This window comes from Monocercomonoides exilis (genome assembly GCF_001643675.1).
Source record: "Monocercomonoides exilis strain PA203 chromosome Unknown scaffold13-1861174, whole genome shotgun sequence".
Taxonomy (NCBI): Eukaryota; Preaxostyla; order Oxymonadida; family Polymastigidae; genus Monocercomonoides; species Monocercomonoides exilis.
Genome location: NW_027150558.1, coordinates 572,367 through 590,366, shown reverse-complemented (window position 1 = coordinate 590,366; position 18,000 = coordinate 572,367). Strand labels below are relative to the sequence as shown.

At 41.4% G+C, this 18,000-nt stretch overlaps 3 protein-coding genes across 3 annotated transcripts; 2 read left to right on the top strand and 1 right to left on the bottom strand.

The window, feature by feature from the left end:
• Positions 1-1,896: 1,896 nt before the first annotated feature.
• On the bottom strand, positions 1,897-6,283 carry MONOS_11296 (P-type ATPase (P-ATPase) Superfamily Protein). Its single transcript, XM_067863814.1, has 3 exons — positions 6,197-6,283; positions 5,926-6,119; positions 1,897-5,727 (listed from the first exon to the last, which is right to left on the bottom strand). Exons 1-3 carry the CDS (start codon positions 6,247-6,249, stop codon positions 2,540-2,542), a joined length of 3,435 nt encoding a protein of 1,144 aa, XP_067730735.1. The 5' UTR covers positions 6,250-6,283; the 3' UTR covers positions 1,897-2,539.
• A 2,152-nt stretch (positions 6,284-8,435) lies between these two features.
• MONOS_11295 (uncharacterized protein) lies at positions 8,436-14,309 on the top strand (the record flags this gene model as incomplete). The annotated part of the gene is made up of 4 exons (XM_067863813.1): positions 8,436-8,768; positions 8,828-9,184; positions 9,258-9,855; positions 10,029-14,309. 4 exons carry the CDS (start codon positions 8,436-8,438, stop codon positions 14,012-14,014), a joined length of 5,274 nt encoding a protein of 1,757 aa, XP_067730734.1. The 3' UTR covers positions 14,015-14,309.
• Positions 14,310-14,733: 424 nt separating this feature from the next.
• On the top strand, positions 14,734-17,413 carry MONOS_11294 (putative nuclear LIM interactor-interacting factor related; the record flags this gene model as incomplete). Its single annotated transcript, XM_067863812.1, has 4 exons — positions 14,734-14,820; positions 14,932-15,108; positions 15,160-15,604; positions 15,723-17,413. The coding sequence occupies 4 exons, from the start codon at positions 14,734-14,736 to the stop codon at positions 17,411-17,413; spliced, it is 2,400 nt and encodes a 799-aa protein (XP_067730733.1).
• Between the last annotated feature and the right edge of the window lie 587 nt (positions 17,414-18,000).

Here is an 18,000-nt window from a genome sequence, read left to right as displayed (position 1 = left end):
GAAGAAAACGAAAATAGTAATTTTCTTTCAAAAAGAATATTTTCTTTAAATGAAAGGAGAATTATTGATAAAACGAAAAAAGAATTATTTGAAAACATGAATAAAGAAATTGATGTCAAAATGTCGTATTCGACATTTTGCAAAAAAACAAGAAATTTTATAAAATCAAAGAAAAGAACAGATTTGTGTGAAATCTGTGAAAGAGGAAAACATTTAGAAAAGAAAAAATTAGAAACAGAAAGAAACGGAAAAGAAATAGGCCAAAAAGAAAATGATGAATTGAATTTAATAATTCAGCATAAAAAAATGGCCCAACATCAAAGAAATTATTTTTATGAAAAGAAAGAAAAGCTGAAAAAAGATGAAGTGATTATTATCATGGATTTTAAAGAAAATTGGAGCTTGCCAATTTCAAATAATGAAACTGGTAAATCTTTCTTTAATAAAAAACAAATCTCTCATTTATGTTTTGTTGTTTATTATGTTGATTGTTTTGGAGCTTTACAAAAATGTTGTTTCAATTTTTTTTCTGAAATTTTATCTCATGATTATCGTTTTGTTTTGGAGTGTTTGAATAAGTTATTACGTTTCGATATTTTTTCGAATATTTTTTCTTTTCATTTTTTCTGTGATAATGGTCCTCATTTTCGTAATTCACAAATTTTTCATTCACTATTTTCTCCTAATTCTTTATTGTTTTTAAATAAACACTGCTCACTTTCATTCTTTGCCGAACACCATGGTAAGAATGATTGTGACAGTGAATTTGGTTATTTAACACAGTTATTGAACAATAATCTAGGAGATCGTACTTTAAATAATGTGTACGATCTAATAGATTTTTTTTGCTCACAGTGTAATTCTTATCTTTTTGGTGTTCATGATTCTAATTCTCCAATTTTTGTCTCTTCTTTTATATCTGATATATCTGATAATAATTCTATAGGGCGAATGGATGAAGTTTCAGATTCAAGCGAGCAGAAAGAAAAACAGAACAAGACAAAGCACTTCTTTTTGATGTTTGATCTTTAATATTTATTTTTTTTTCCTAATGATTTTAATTGAACTTTTTTCTAAAATGTTTTCTTTTTCATTTTCTAGGCATGAAGAGTTACCGAATAAATGTTGGAATAAATTAATTATTAATGGAATGAAACAATACTTATTTTTCGAATCGAATGGCTTCAAAGTGCTTGCATCGCCGCTGAGTTGCAACGAAAAGGTTTGTATGAAAGAGTTATCATTTAAAATTGAAATGAATTTGGACGAGAAGAAAAGAAAAGTTTATAAAAGAGAGATTGAAAATAACAATGAATTTGAAGAAAATGAAAGTTTATATTTAAAGAAAAGGGTTAGAAATGTTCTGGAAAAAAGATTAGAGTTAATAAATACTTTTTCTTCATTGATTTTTTAAGAAATTTACAGAAACTGGCAGGTATGCTTTTTTTCAGAACTCTTTTGTTATTTTAGTTAAATTTTCGATTTTTTAATTTTTTTTTTTTCAATCGTTGAATCTTGAGTTGTGAAAGAATTAGTTTATTCTTGCTTATCCGATGAAATTTGGAATCCAAATTGAGGACAAGACTGAATCCATCCTGTTATTGCTTTAATTGAACGATTATTGCAATAACTTGCAGGCTTTGGGTCCAGATTCAGTTTCCCAGGAGAATAAACAATTTTTTCACATTTTTATCAGGTATGGTTTTTTTTTATTTTTATTTTTATTTTTATTTTTATTTTTTTTTTTAACAACCTTTTTGGAAATTATTTGAATTCTAGAATTTGAGAAAGGATTCAAACCGGAATTATTCAGAAAAATTGTTGAATGTGGAAAAATATTCAAAAATGTTGGGTGGAACAATATTCTTAAAGCATAAAATTTTGTCCCATTTGCACCCTCTTTCCCCATATTTCTTATCCGTTTAAAAAAGGTGTTATATTTTTTACCTTTTTTTTAAAAAAAAAATATATAAATTTTTGGAAAAAAGACAAAATAAAAATAAAATAATCATGCTTTTAGCAAAGTCAAAAAATCGTTTGCAAAAAAGAAGACTAAGGAATTATATCAAAATACATAAATTAAAAATAATTGTTCCAACATTCAAACACAAGTGCTTCAAAAGCATTCAAAAAAAAAAAAGAAAGAAAGAAAGAAAGAAAGAAAGAAAAATTATTTAATATTAAAATAATAAATGTTTCCACGAATTTGTAAATCTTCAAACACAATAAATTAAACACTTCCGCCAAACATATACGTACGGAATTTAAAAAAATACATTCTTCAAAAAAAATTATCAAAATTCTTGCTATTGACAAATCAAGAGAAAATATAACAAAACTTATAATAATAAAGATTGTTTGTAAAGAACATCACATCAATAATCAGAGCTTCGAAAATTTCGTTTATTTTATCATAAATTAAAATGAATGATCAAAAAGAAGATGATTCTGTGAATTTAATCTGTTTATTTCCATATATTGGCTCTGTTGTTGATGAATGAGATGCTGCAACAGTTGTTGTAGCGCATTTTCCTTCAAGTTACTCTTGTGTCATGCTGCCCATCTCGATATCTTTTTTTCCTTCTTTTCTTTTGGAGTGTTCTTCCTGTGCTTCATCAGAGTCACGTTTTGAGTGGATGCATCGGAGAAGCGCCTTAACAAGCTCAAAGCACACTGGCGTGATCAGTCCTGCCCCAATCGCCTCGAAGAGATAGCCAGCTGGTATCACGTCTGTGTGGAACAGCGATCGCAGCCCAGGAACATACAAGCAAAATATCATCGTCATAAACGCCACAGGCACAATTACAAACACTCCCATGTTTTTGCTCCGCAGCATGTGCAATGCAGAATGCCTCTTTGAACGGTTGGTCACAATAATACTCATATTTGACACTAACAAGCAGCAAAATACCATCCCAATCAAAACAGGCTCTGTCATTCTCGCATCAGTGTTGAAAGTGTAATTAAAGAAGAAGAGAAGAAGGCAGCAGGCGAGAATAGACAGTCCTTGCCCAAATGCAATTATGTAGTCCAGAATCCCCATTATATGTTTGTTAATAGATCGTGGAGGTTGCTTGAAGGCGTCTTCCTCCTCTGGTTCCATCTCAAACACAACTGAACATGCCGGATCAATCAGAATCTCTGAAAACACAATATGCACTGGATGAAGCAACACAGGCCATCCAAAAATAATCGGAAACAGAGCCAGTCCTGCAAACGGAATATGCACAGAAATAATATAAATAACTGCCTTGCTGATGTTTGTGTAAATTCTTCTTCCCAATCGGCATGCATGCACAATGGATGAGAAGGAGTCGTCCAGAAGAACAAGATCTGCAGCCTCCCTTGCCACGTCTGTACCCCGCTGCCCTCCCATTGCAATCCCAATATGTGCAGACTTCAACGCAGGCGCATCGTTCACTCCGTCTCCTGTCATCACTGTTATCTTCCTTTGTCGTTTGAACTCATTCACCAGTGCCAGCTTCTGCTCAGGCACAACACGCGCAAAGATACAGCTCCGCTTCACTCGCTCTGCAATTTCTGCTCTCCTCGCTTCCTCCTCGGGTGTCCTTTGTCTTATTTTCTTTTCAATCACTTTCTTTCCTTTTTTATCCTCTTTCTCAACTTCCTCTTCCACATCTTCCAGCAACATCAGTTCTGATCCCAGCACAACCTCTTCTGAAGGGATCCCCACACGCTGTGCAATGTTGATGGCCGTTCCTGGATAATCTCCTGTGATCATCACAACTTTTATACCTGCTCCATGGCACGCCTTTATCGACTCCTCCACTTCTTCTCTCACCGGATCCACAAATCCCAGAAGCCCCATGAACTCAAAATCAAAATCGTGCTGATCCTCTGGAAGAGCCCCGTCTTCATCTACAACAAACTCCGATCTGGCCACACCCAACACACGCAGTCCATGTCTTGCCATCTCCTCCACTGCTTTACCCACCTCTTCCTGTATCTCCTTTGGCAGATGACACAAATCCGCGATTGCTTCTGGTGCTCCCTTCGCTGCAATTGCCAGCGACTCTGAGTGAACCTTCACCCAAACCTGAGAAACCGCCAGCATCTTCCTAGAAAGAGGATATTCTCGTGTCATCTCCCACTCTTCATGCAGATGCTCCACAAGCTCCGCTGATTTCTTTGCAAGACTGTTGATCGCGCTGTCCATCGGGTCAAAAGCAGCCTGTTGAGATGCCAGTACTCCATATTCAACAAGCTCGTGATATGCCTCTGGAATTCCACTCTCATCTTTAAGCTCTTCCAAATTCAAATGTATCCCGTATGATTCCTTTGCTCTAGCTTCCATCATCTTCGACGGTGAAAAAGAAGTTTCAGTATTTTTAGAAATGGAATTCTCTGGTGAAGTTTCCCTCAGAACGGATTGGACAATAGTTGTTTGTAAAGAAGGCTCAACGGCTGCTTCGGCTGCCTCTTTAGTTTCAGATTCCATTTGCTGTTGCTCTGCAATTTGTCCGGCATTCTCCATTGTTTGTTCAGATGTCGCATCATTTGAATATGAACAGTCTGAATGAGAGGAAGATGGCAAACAAATAGAATCAGGCTGTTGCTCAGGAATGGTTGTAACTGTTGTAGAAGAATCAGTTTGTAATTTGTTTAAAGAATCATCTGGCTCATCAAGATTAATGTTGTGTGAAGCAGACAATTTCTGCGGAGATGGAATATCTGCAATTTGAGTCAAAATGCCCTGAGCTGTTGTTTCTCGTCCATTTTCTTTTTCTTTTTCGAAATTTTCCTTGCTTCTTTGGTGGACTTTGTAAATGACTCTTTTTTGCGTTCGCTTCATTTCTGAAGAAGACACGCTTTCGCTTCTTGCCTCTTCCTCATTCTCATCCTCAGCCTCAGATGCAGCAACAGCGCCAGCATCTTCTCGAGGGATGTATAGCCACACTAGCTCCATCTTGTTCTGTGTCAGTGTGCCTGTCTTGTCACTGCACAGAACCGATGCAGCACCGAGCGTCTCAATCGCCCTGTTCTTCCTCGCCAGCACATTCTTCTTCGAGATCCGCCAAGCCCCCAACGCAAAAAAGACCGAACGCACGACTGGAAACTCCTCTGGCAGCAGAGACATCGCAAGTGCAACCGCCACAAGAACAGCATTCACCCACACTTGATCTTCGTTCCTCGTCAGGCCGTACACAATTAGCACAGCGATAGAAAGCCCAACCCCAATTCCGAGCATCACAATAACCAGTCGCCCCATCTCTCGTTCCAACGGAGTCTTTCCGCTTTCCACGCTTTCCAGCGACTTTCCAATCTTCCCAAGCTCCGTCTTCATTCCGGTCGCTTTCGTAACCACAACCCCACTTCCCCCAACAATCAGAGTACCAGAGTATACGCAAGTGTTTGCCTCTTCTGAACCTGGTGCTGCCATCTCCTTTATTAATTCTGTCAAATTATTTTCTATTGCTACTTCTTTACTCACAGCCACGCTTTCGCCTGTCAGAAGCGATTCATCCACTCTCAAGTTCCACTCTTTTAGCACAACCCCGTCTGCTGGAACCCGATCTCCTTCATAAAGGACCACATAATCTCCAGGTACTACCTCCCTCCCAGGTATTCGAGTGGTTATTCCATCACGGACAACAAGTGCACGAGGTGAAGATAGCTGCCGAAGTGCATGTACAGCATTTTCAGTTTTCTTTTCTTGATACACCTCAAGACCAATAACAAAAAACACAAATACAGATAGCATAATTCCTCCACAAATATAAATCAGATAAAAACATTAATGAATTATTTATAAAATAAATTTAAAGAAAAAATATTTTGCAAATTTTAATAAAATTTGAAAAAAAATAGATATTTATTTAAAAATTTATGAAATAAAAAGAATAATATCCATCCTAATTGGCTTTTATACATCTATGCAGTTTGCACACACTCAGAAAACCAAACCTTCTCCCCAGTCACCGAGCACAAAATACAGGATCAGACACACCAAAAGCATAATAAACATTGGTTCTAATAATGCTTCTATCACAATAAGGAAAATGCTTTTTGGTTTTTCCTTCTTAATTTCATTGTATCCGTGAACTTCAACGAGCTGTGTTGCTTGCTGAGAAGTTAGCCCTTTTAAAGTGGACGTAAGCCTATTATTTGCAGTTTATGCATAAAAACAACAAGGTCATTCGTTAAATATCATTCCTGCAAACAATGAGAGGCATACTCAACGTGCTTTGAGTTTTCTGGTGATCGCACAAGTTTTTTCGTGTTTTCCATGGACTGAGAAAGTGGAAGGGTTTCATGATCAAAAAAATTAAATATTCTTGTGGGTCACACACTTCAGTTTTTGGTAATAATTTTTTGGTTAAAAATAATAATATTCTCTGAAATATGTTGTTGTATCGTTTGACATTATTAAAATTGTATAATAATCTTTTTCCGTATTGTATTTTCAATATTCAGGCAATAATTGAAAAGTTTTTTTTATAAATTGTTGCAATAGAGAACATGTGTTTTTATAAACTTTCGGGTTTCCCATTTCACATACACACTCACTCACACACACATGCTCACTGTTAAAAAAAAAAAAAAATAAATAAATAAATAAATAAATAAAAGGCGCCACACATCGAAAATTTATTTGACTTCATAAAAAATTTCATTGGGTGGTTTTTTTAATCCGGACAATTTTTTATATCCGGACATTTTTTTAATGGCGTTACTCAATAAATAAAAACCAAAAATAGAAATAGCATATTGAACCAGGTTTGAATATGTACTGAACGTTCATACGAAAAAAATATTTTGTCAATTTTTGTTTTTGATGAAGATCTTGTGAATTTTTAATTTATTTTTGATCATTTGTTTTGTCCATTTTGGACTGTCTTTCTTTTTTTGTTTATTTTTAACAACAAGGCCATGAAACACACACAATGAAGTTTTATTATTCCAAATGTTTTATGTTTTTTCCTATTTTTTCAGGAGTTTTTCGCATTTCATCGTTTTTGACAAAAATCATGAAAAACTGATAATTTTTAATGATACGACATTTATTACATATTTATAATGATGTGCATGAAAAGGAAAATACTTTGACGAAGTCTTTATTTGGTTAAAGCTTTATAAAGTCTTGTTGCAATAGTTGTATCAATCAGTTTTTGATTATTAATTATATGTTCATTTCATTTTTGATATAATTTAATATGAATGACAAATGAAATATGAAATGTATTTTAATCTTTTTAACATAGCATGTTGTAATATTAGTCGTAAAATATAACAACAGATAAGAAAATTTTTGTTTTTCATGATTTTTGTCAAAAACGATGAAATGCGAAAAACTCCTGAAAAAATAGGAAAAAACATAAAACATTTGGAATAATAAAACTTCATTGTGTGTGTTTCATGGCCTTGTTGTTAAAAATAAACAAAAAAAGAAAGACAGTCCAAAATGGACAAAACAAATGGGGGAAAACACGGACTTTCAAGCTTTTTATGCACAAAGCACAAATTAATTGTTTCGCTCATAACTTTATTTCATTTTCTCAGATTTTAAAAAAAAATTGATTTTCTTATCCGAAAACAGTCATCGTTGAAATCAAAACATAAAGTGTTGTGACATTTTCGAATGTCAAAAAATGGACTCATATTTATTGTGTTTTTTGATATAAAAAAGTCAATGAAAAGTTCATAATTTTTCAATGAAAATGCCTGAAGAAAAATATTATCCCCCAAATGATCAAAAATAAATTAAAAATTCACAAGATCTTCATCAAAAACAAAAATTGACAAAATATTTTTTTCGTATGAACGTTTGACACATATTCAAACCTGGTTCAATATGCTATTTCTATTTTTGGTTTTTATTTACAGTTATCGCAAAAAATACCTGCCATCGTACAAAATACCGGACAAGATCGATTTCACAATAGCTGCAAGAGGAATGATTCTGACAATTTTCCTCAAAATATATCTCATCAATACAAACACATTTGATATTCAAGACCTTTTTTTATAGCTTCATTTGTGCACAGAAAAAAATTATTATAAAAATCTATGAGAAATAGGATTTTGAGTTTCTCCCAGATTTTTATAATAATTTTTTTCTGGGCACAAATGAAGCTATAAAAAAAGGTCTTGAATATCAAATGTGTTTGTATTGATGAGATATATTTTGAGGAAAATTGTCAGAATCATTCCTCTTGCAGCTATTGTGAAATCGATCTTGTCCGGTATTTTGTACGATGGCAGGTATTTTTTGCGATAACTGTATTATTTGTTTCACTCCTTTTTTGTGAGTAAATTTCATATAAATTAAGATAACAAATGAGTATATTTCTCAAAAGAATATTAAAAATAAGTCCTTCGTTATCGCAATTTATAATGTTGATATGCAAACTTTTATTGCTAAATTGATCAATGTACCATAACAGTTTATTTATTGACTTCTTGAGGTTGATTTCATGAGTGTGACCCCTGAACAGCTTAAAGAAGCATTTGCTTTATTCCAAAATCCAGGACCTACACATAAGCAAATAGAGGAGCAATTAAAAGTTTTCCGTCGTTCGGATTGTTGGAATGTTTGTGCAACTATCTTGATGGAGCAGATAAATGAGAAAAATCAATCTGTCGCTTTGTTTTGCGGAGGCTGCTGCCAAGAATTTGTGACTTTGCATTGGACAAAAATTAATGGAGAAAGAAAAGATCAAATACGTCACTTTTTGTGGAATTATGTTGAAAATAGAATTTCTGGACCAAATGCTGTGCCTTCAAATCTATTTAAGATGATGAACAAAGTATCTTTCTTTTTGATTTTCTCAAATTTGAATATTGTTCCTTTTTAAATGATATTTAGGTGCTTGTAGATGTTATTAAACAAGACTTTCCAGATATTGACAGCACACTTTTTGATCGTCTTTTCCAATTGATCTGCAAGTCTTGCCCAACCTTTTCTGCAATTGTTGGCTCTCAAACTTTAGAGCCGTTTTCCTTCGACATATCACCCCTTCTTCAAAAACCTGAGCCAATTGTTGTTGTATTTAGCATATTTTCCGAATTGATGCAAGAACTTTGCGATTCCAAGCATTCAAATATGACAACATTTCGGTTGAAACGTTTTGTTTCTTGTTTGCTTTCTGGAGAGCATTCACTCAATTTTTCAAAATTGTTGAAGTTTATTGAAGTAACATTAACAACTTATTGCTCAAATATGGTTTGTTACATTCATTTTAAAAAACAAATAATCTAATCCATTCTTTTTTTTTTAAAAAAAAAAAAATATTTAGAAAAGCAAAACTGCACCTCCTCAGCATCCGTTTGTAATGTCATTCACATCTTTCTTTCCGCATATATCGACTAACCAGTCGTCTCTCAACATCCACACAAAACTGCTTCTTGCTGCACTCGAAATACTCCGCGGGTGTGTGAAGCTGATAACGCCGTTCACCAGCTACAACACGCCCTTGCCGCAGGCGCTGTTTGCCGCGCTTCCGCTGTGCACATACATCCCCGCCGAGCACCGCCTGGCCATCACTCTGCCTCAGAACGGGTCAGCCGGCGCGCCTCCGTCCTCAGCGGCAGCAGCAGGGCTGACCTTCACACAGTACTTGGATGTCTCCCTCGACAGCCCGCAGTGGCCGGCAGAGGGCGTGGTGAACGAGGCAGACTGCATCGGCGAGACCACCCTCGAGCTCCTCTGCGAGCTCACCCGCACAACACAGGTCGAGTCCCTCTTCGTCACACACATCCTGCCCTTGTGCTCCTTCCTCACACAGACAGTCCATTGGCTCCCGGAGTCGTATTTTTCGCGCGCGATGTATGCGCTGAACGAGATCTTCGAGACACAGCTGAAACTCGCAAACAACAAGAACGAGACTTTGGATGGTTTGCGGCACTTAAAGAGATTTCAAGAAAGTTAATTTGAATTTATTATCAATATTTTCCTTATATTTTCTATTTTTAATCTTATTTATTTATTTATTTATTTATCTATTTATTTATTAACTATTTCTTCTTCAACATCCCTTCCCCTTCACCTTCCCCCCTCCCTCCCTTAGTTGTTGCAAATGAAGTTCTTCCTCGTCTGATGGAGTTGGCCACTCGTCTCTCCGGCCGCATGCCAACGAGCGCGCTGAAGTCCTCTCTGCCCGAATTCTCCCTCCCACCCCCGTCTTCCAACCCTTCCCTCACCCCCGACTCCCCCTTCGTCTCCCCCGCTGCCCCGTGGCTCCTCCTCTTCCCGGAATCCTCCCGCACCCGCGGGACAGGGCGCGAGATCGACGCTGCTGTCTGCCCCGCCCGCTACGCCAGCTGCCTCAGCGTCATCGAGTCCGCACGCGCACAGCTCACAGACATCAAAGAGGATCCTCCGCTCTCCCTCACACAGAAGTTCCAGTCGCCCATGACTTCTTCTCCGCTTGCTGCGTCTTCCTCATCTGCCTCTGCCTCTTCTGCCTCTTCTGCTGGCTCTTCTTCTCTCTCCATCGACCCTTCACTCGCTGCTGCTGGCTACGGCGGGATATCTGAAGCGACCATCAGAACATATGCTGTCATCAACCCGCTCCTCTACAAGTTCTGCCCCGCCCTCTTCACCCTCTCTGGCCTCTCCCTCGCTGTCCCTTCCTTCGCCCAGAATGCTCAAATTGCCTCTTGCCTCATCGCCGACCACATGCGCACCGACACCATCGCCAAAGTGACTGCTTCTTCTTCTCAATATCCCCCTGGAATGGCCCCTGTCGATGGCGCGCTCTCGCTCAACCCGCTCTTTTTGGGTGTCGCCCAGCTGAACGCGCAGTGCAGCGTCGTCCCTTCCATCGCCCGCGACGACATCGCCTCTGGCAGCAGCTCCTTCGGCGCGTCTTCGGCGGAGTCGCGCACAATCGTGTTTGCCTCGCTCTCTGCGCAGATCCACTCCTCCATCTTCGCCCCGCCGCCGGGCGAGTCCAGCCACCAGAAGACGAACTGGCACTACGTATACGACTCGTCCCTCTTCTCCCTCTCAAACCCTGTTGAACTTTTACCCCGCCACTTCTTCCGCCTCTTCGCCCGCTTCATCGTCGCCCAGCTGCAGAAGGCGGCTCAGCACTTCAAAACAGACAACTTCCTCTTGTCAGCTGTCTCTTCTTCTCCTTCTCCTTCTTCTTCTTTCTTCTCCCAGTCAGCAGCAGCAATGCCATCATCATCATCTTCTTCTCCTTCATCAGGTGCTTATGAAGCGACCTTTGCTGTCCTCAGCGACTGCTGCCTCGCTCTCTCTGTTCTCCTCACCATCGCCCCTCCATTCTACCCATTCATCTCAGAAAACACTCCAACCGAATTCATCGGCGACACTGCTTCTTCTTCTGCCTCTTCTTCTTCTTCTCCTTCATCTGACTCCCTCCCCACCCTCGCCAATGACCTTCCCCTGAACAACCCCCACGCCCTGTCTCTTGTCACCCGCGAGGCTCACATCGAGTTCCTCGCTCAAACACTCGGCATCTCCCAGCTCCTTGGTGCAGCCATGGCCTCTCTCATAAACGTACTGGCGTCTTCTTCTTCTTCTCCTTCTTCCTCTCCTTCTTCCTCTTCCTCTTCTTCTCCCTCATCCCATCCCCCCTTCGCCTTCACCCCTCAGAACATCCGTCTCCTCGCCATGGTGTCTGAGTGTGTCTGCCTCTGCCTCGACTGCCTCTCCTCCCTCGGCTGCTCCCTCCTCTACACACACAGCCAGAAGCTCTACACTGAAGCCCAGCAGCACCTCCAGGAGCTCTCCTACCAGAGCGGAGGTGTCCAGCCCCCTCAGAACATGGCCCCGATCCACCCGACAGCCACTTTCGATGGCCCTGCCTTCGTCTCAAAGCTGCTCGAGATCTGCCTCATCTTCCTCCAGCTCTCTTCCTCCCTCTCTTCTGCCATCAACACTCAGACCACAACCAACCAGTCCCTCGCTGCCCTCGTCTCGACTGTCACTTCTGGCGGCTCTGTCTCCCCTTCTTCTGTCTTCCTCCCGCAAACGCTCCTTCTCGCCTGCTCGCTCATGTCCCCCTGCTTCATCCACGCCACCCTCCTCTTCGAGTCCCTCAGCCGCGCACACTGCCACCCCGCCCTCTTCGCCATCCCCCAGCTTCAATCTTTCCTTGTCCCTGCCATTTCTTCTCTCTTCACGTTCTCCTCGCCTGCCTCCACCCTCCTCTCTGCCTTCCACCCGCTCTACATCCACAGGCACAAGCTCCTCGAGTCCGTTGTCTGGTCCCTCCTCCAGCCACCCCGTGTCCGCCCTGCCCCAATCAAACAGCCCTCTCCAGTCACTCCTGTCAACCCAGAGCTCCAGCTGCAGCTCATCTCCTTCCTCTTCAATGCTCCTCTGGCTCCTTTCGACTTGCTCTGGTCGATGGTTGCTGACAGCGCCGTCGCCAAGATGCCAGACGCCCTCCGCCCTCTCTGCGAAAGCGCTCTTTCTCTCTCACGCGAAGTTCTGCAGGCCATCAGCTCTCTCTCTTCTTCCTCTGCCTCTTCTGCCTCTGTTGCTGGTGGCTCTTCTTCTTCCCCCTCTTCTGCTGGTGCTTCCGGTGCTGCTGCCTTCTACGAGGGCTCCTTTGCCCTCCTGAGCCACCCAGCTGCCGGCTACTCGTCCCGCTTCCCCGATTCCCCCCTCCCCGTCGCACTGGATGAGCCCCTCCTCGCCTCCATCAACGAGCTCTCGTGGCTCGCCACGCTCTCCTTCCGAGGAACACCCCAGCTGCGCACCGCCATCTTCGAGCAGATCTTCCGAAGGCGGGTGATTCCTCTCCTCCACCTCACCGCCGTCGCCTTCGAGACACCCGCTGCGATGCAGTTCTGCCTCCGCTCAGCTGTTGCCCTGCCGCGCGCATTCGGCACAATCTTGTCTGCATTTGCGCCCATCCTCACCCCTCCTGTCATCAACACAGCGCTCTCCCTCCTCTCCACAGCAACAGGTGCTGTTGAGTGCCTCTCTTCCCCGTCGGCTGGGCAGGCTGCCCCCGCCGGCACCCCGCAGTCTGCCTCGGCTGCCCTCCAGTCGCGCCTCTGCCAGCACCTGATGGTCAGCACACAGCCCATCTCGGCCCTCATCCGCATGTTCCTCTCCCTCCTCATCACACCTTCCTCTGACTACACACAGCTCCTTGAGCCTTCCCTCCGCATCGCCCTGCAGTGCATGGAGATCTGTACAGGTGTGTCTCAGCGATATGCCATCCAGAAGGCAACAGAAGAAGCACAGGCTGCGCAGTCTGCTGCATCCCCTTCGCCGCAGTCGGTGGGTGCCCCAACTGCTCTGCAGGCCATCCCCATCAACACCCTCTCCCCGTCTTCCACATTCTGCCAGGAGACCATTGAGCTGCTCACGAATGTCCTCTATTATCACATGCAGAAGATCCAGCCGCAGCTTCTGAGGGACGTGTTTGCAGGGCTGGTGCAGCTAATTGATCCAATTGTGGATGTTCCTGTCCCCGCGGCTGCACCTGGACTGCCCACCACACGAGCTCTCTATCTACCTTCTCCTTCCCCCGCGCTCATCAAAAACGTGTGTGTGTGCTTTATCCGCTGTGCCGACCACAACCGGCTGTTCTCCACAAAGTTCTGGGCAGACGCCAATCTGAGCGAGCGGACGCTGAGTGTGCTGCTGTCGCTGGTGATTGGCGAAGGCGCCGACGCCAAGCACGACAGCCTCATCGAAGTTATCCAGCTGGTGCTGGCAGGCATAGCGAGGAAGAAAGTGGAAGACGAAGAAAAGGCGCAGAGTGCTGGTGTGGGTGCTGGAGGCGCTCCTTCAGCTGCGTTGGGATTCCCTCCTCCACCGCCTTCGCCGACGGTTGTGTCGAAGCAGCAGCAGATGGAGATGCAGGTGCTGCAGTGGTGGTCGACGACGGTTGTGCCGAACACGCTGCTCAGAATGGAAGAGAACGCATTCAGAGACAAATACCTCGAGCGCATCAGAATCGACTTGGACCAGATTTACGTGCCGAATTCGCTGGACTACCCAACTTTCAGGGCAAGTGTGGAGGCGGTGATGAACGATGCACGGTGCACGAAGAAGAGGAGTTAGATTGCGAAAGGAGAAGGAAGAGAGGGAGAAGAGGGAGAAGAGGGAGAAGAGGGAGAAGAAGGGAAGGGTTGTGAAGGAAGAAGTATTTGTTTTCACTGATATTCTGATTGCTTTTTATTATTTAATATTTATTTATTTGTTTTTCAATTATTTTGAAATGGCTTTTGGTTGTGCTATTTGACTCGAATATTCTTCTTGATGAACAAAAAGTTTGATGCTGCTTTTTCTGAATGAAAGATACTAATTTTTCCACTCATTTCATTTTATCACTAAAAAATGCTTTCAACCTTGAAAATTTTAAATTAATTTCAAAAAAATAAAAAAGAAATTCCAAATGATTGCGAAAGATTCATTTTTTTGAAACCGAAAGATTGTTCAATCAAAGAAAATTCGTTTTAAAAAGATAATTCTTTATTCTCCGAAAGAACAGAATGGCAGATCCACATATTCGAAAACGGATTTGTGAAGACAGGCAATAAACAAAAACAAGAAGATTAAAAACAAAGAAAGTTTCATAAATTATTGAATTTATTCAAAATCATTTTTTTTTTCAAATAAAGAAAAACAAAATTGTTGAATAACTTTTTAGGTTGGTATATTGAGTTTCATTTTCATAGTATTTTCATTCACAATCATTCAAAGTATTGCATAATGGTAAAGATCGCGATCATATCTTTTTTTATTTAAGCCCTTTTCAACAACGGAGTTAAATAATTCAGATGGGGTTATGCACTTCACAAGATGCGATATCTCAGAATGTTTCTGATCCACTGCCACCAAATCCTGTTCCAGATTCACCTCCTCAGGTATCCATTTTATATTTTGGATAATTTTTTGATTATCATAATGCAATTACATCTAATTCATATTCCATATGTTATATTTCGTTATTCCTTTTGCATATTTGTATATTAAAGGAAATAATGATTCCAACACCGGAATCTGAACAAACTGTACATCCTCCTCCTGTTCCTGAGCCTGTAGTTGAAAATGCAAGCTTTTACTCAATTATTCCTCCACCTTTAACAGAAGATATAAACAAAAAGTGCCTTGTTTTAGATTTGGATGAAACTCTTGTTCATAGTTCATTTAAAGTTTGCATTGAATTGCTTTTTTTGGTTTTGTTGAATTATTATTCATTAAAGCCAATACCACGAGCTGATTATGTTATCCCAGTTGAGGTTCAAGGATCAACGCTTTTAATTTATGTTTCAAAACGACCAGGAGTTGATCTGTTCCTTCAACGAATGGGGATGCTTTATGAGATTGTTTGTTTTACAGCGTCAGTTTCTGATTATGCTTCCCCGCTCCTTGATCTATTGGACCAAACGCGAGTAATAAAACATCGTTTATTCAGAGAAGATTGCGTATTTTACAACGATACTTATGTGAAAGATTTGTCGCGTTTGGGAAGGCCAATTCACAACATTTGCCTGATTGACAATAATTTAACATGCGGATTGTTTCATCCACAGAACACCATCGGAATCGGGGCATGGTTCAACGATGAGAAAGATCGAGATTTGACTTCATTGATTCCTCTTCTCGAAAGAATGGCAAAAGCAGAAGGAGTGGAAGAGTTTTTAGCAGGTTTCTATTTCTTTCCAATTTTCAAATTCTTTAAAGCTTATTGTTTTCCCTTCAATTTCTTTCACTCGCATATTAAAAAAAAATCACCAACAATTCACCTTCATTTCATTCACTCAAGATCAAACAACATGGGTCGATCCAACCTGGCGACCACCCGAACTTCCCGTGCGCTTCCCTGCGACGAACAACCCCAACGACATCCAGCCGATTCCATACATCCTCTCAAACTATCCGATGCACCACCCATTTCTGACAGAGCTGTTCTCATTCCAGGCGCAGCAGATGCTTGTGATGAACGGGGTGTGCTCGCAGGAGCAGGTGATGCTGTATTATACGACACCCAGAGAACACTATCAGCAGCTGATGCAGCAGATGGAGGAGGAAAGAAAAGCAGGAGAGCAGATGATGTTGGAACAGGAGGAAAGACCAGAGTCTGCTGAAGTTTGTGGGATGGGGTTGGGAAAAGCAAAAGAAGGAGATGATGGAGGTGGAATAGAAGAAGAAGAAGAAGAGTATGATGAGCAACGATGCAACGCAGCAGATGAAGAAGCAGTCGATGCGTTTTGTTCTCACATGGAAGCAGAGGAAAATCGTGTTCATTCCGAACACATCCACCCTGATCATCCAGAAATCGATCCATCGTCCATTTTGACGCAAGCCAGTGAGCTGCCTCTGCCTCCTTCCTTGCGCCTAGTAGAAGTGCGCATGTTGAATGGGGCAAATGTCGACTCATCTGAGCACAGCCAGCTCAGCAATGGCACATCAGACGAGGAAGACTGCACTGCTGTTCTGCAGACAGAAGGGTTCCAGAACAATGACATCGAGTTCTTGGTTCTGTCAGATGAGAGTTTTGAGTCTGAGGACGAGTACGAAAGCAGCAGCAGTGCAGCGTTTGCGATGAAGACACAGTCTTTGCCACCAACTCCGACTGGCGCTTCAGGTGAACACAATTTCGAAATGAATCTGTCGCACAAGCTGCTTCCGAAAGAGCAGAAAAGAGAGTCAAAGAAAGATGCAAAGAAAGAAAAAAGCTTCACAGAAAGAGCAGTCAGTGGAATGCAGCAGAAGACTCGAATCAGATCGCAAACGGAGAAAATGTCGCAATCACAGAAAACAGAAGCCCATGCAATGGAAGCAAAAAGGAACGTCACATTTGCGAAATCACAATCTCCTCCAAATAAAAGAAGAAACCAAGAAAAAATGAAGAATTCGAAGCAGATTCCGCTCAGACGCACGCGAAGCATGCACGTGTCAGCAAGCAACGGGGCAGCCTTTTCCCTTCAGGAGAGCGATTTTTCTGTCAAATCTGCTTCTGTGGAGACATTGGACGAGATGGCTGAAGTGTCCTCAATGAATGACAAGGACCCTTCCTCTTTGAATGCTGACGGGTATTCTCCTTCAAACTCCCCCAGGTCGAAACTGCAGAAGCGGCCTCTGCAAATCTCTGTGTCGAATACTGTGGATGATGACTGTTGTGCCTCTGACTCTGAATCTGCTTCTGATTCTGATTCTGATTCAGTTGATGGCAATGTCATCTCTTCTTCTTCTTCTCTTCCACCCTCACCGTCTTCTTCTATTTCTCCTTCCTTTAATTCCAATGATGAATCAGCAGAAGAGTCGAGTGAGAAAAATCCTTCTCGTCTTCATTCTCTCAACACCTACGGCGACTCAGCCAATAAAAGCAATTCTTTGCTGTCGAAAAGACGGCCCAACCCTCTTTTTCTTTCGTCTGACACACTTTCACCAAGCTTTGGGTCATCCGAAGATGCCTCTTCCATTTCACGGCATCCTTCAAATGCTCTGCGATGATTCCATCTTCAAATGTCTTAATTTATTTGTTTCCTCCTTTCAAATTTGGATTTTGTTGAGAAATCTGCTTTGGCTTCTTGTTGGAGCTGTTGCCATGAGCCATCAGTGACGAGCCATCTGAATGCAAAACGATAGAGACACGTTTTGTTTGCAATTGTTTGCCTTCCCTTGTTGCATGCTCGTAACAGTCCTGCATGAAATGAAATGGAATAAAATAAAACCAGTTAGTATTTGCTTTCCCAATAATTATCTTATAATTGGCGGTGGTTAGGGTGTCTGTTTGCATGTTGTGGTTACACATGCAAGATTGGATTATCTTTTGGATATTGCCTCTTTGACAACTGAAATATTCTACTTTTATTTTTTTTGTGAACTGCTTCTCTTTAAAATACGCATTATCTCTTCAAATTAAGTTTGTTGGAAGATTTTTGCTTTGTTTTCATCCTCTTTGTGTCTGTTCAGTGTTGTTTGCGTGAATTGCGAGGGGAGATTGGTCTGTTTGTAATGTCCATTCATCTAATTTCAATAGGATTTGTTTGACTGGCATTTCTGTTTTGCTGCTTCCAACAGAAAAAGTTTTTTTTTTT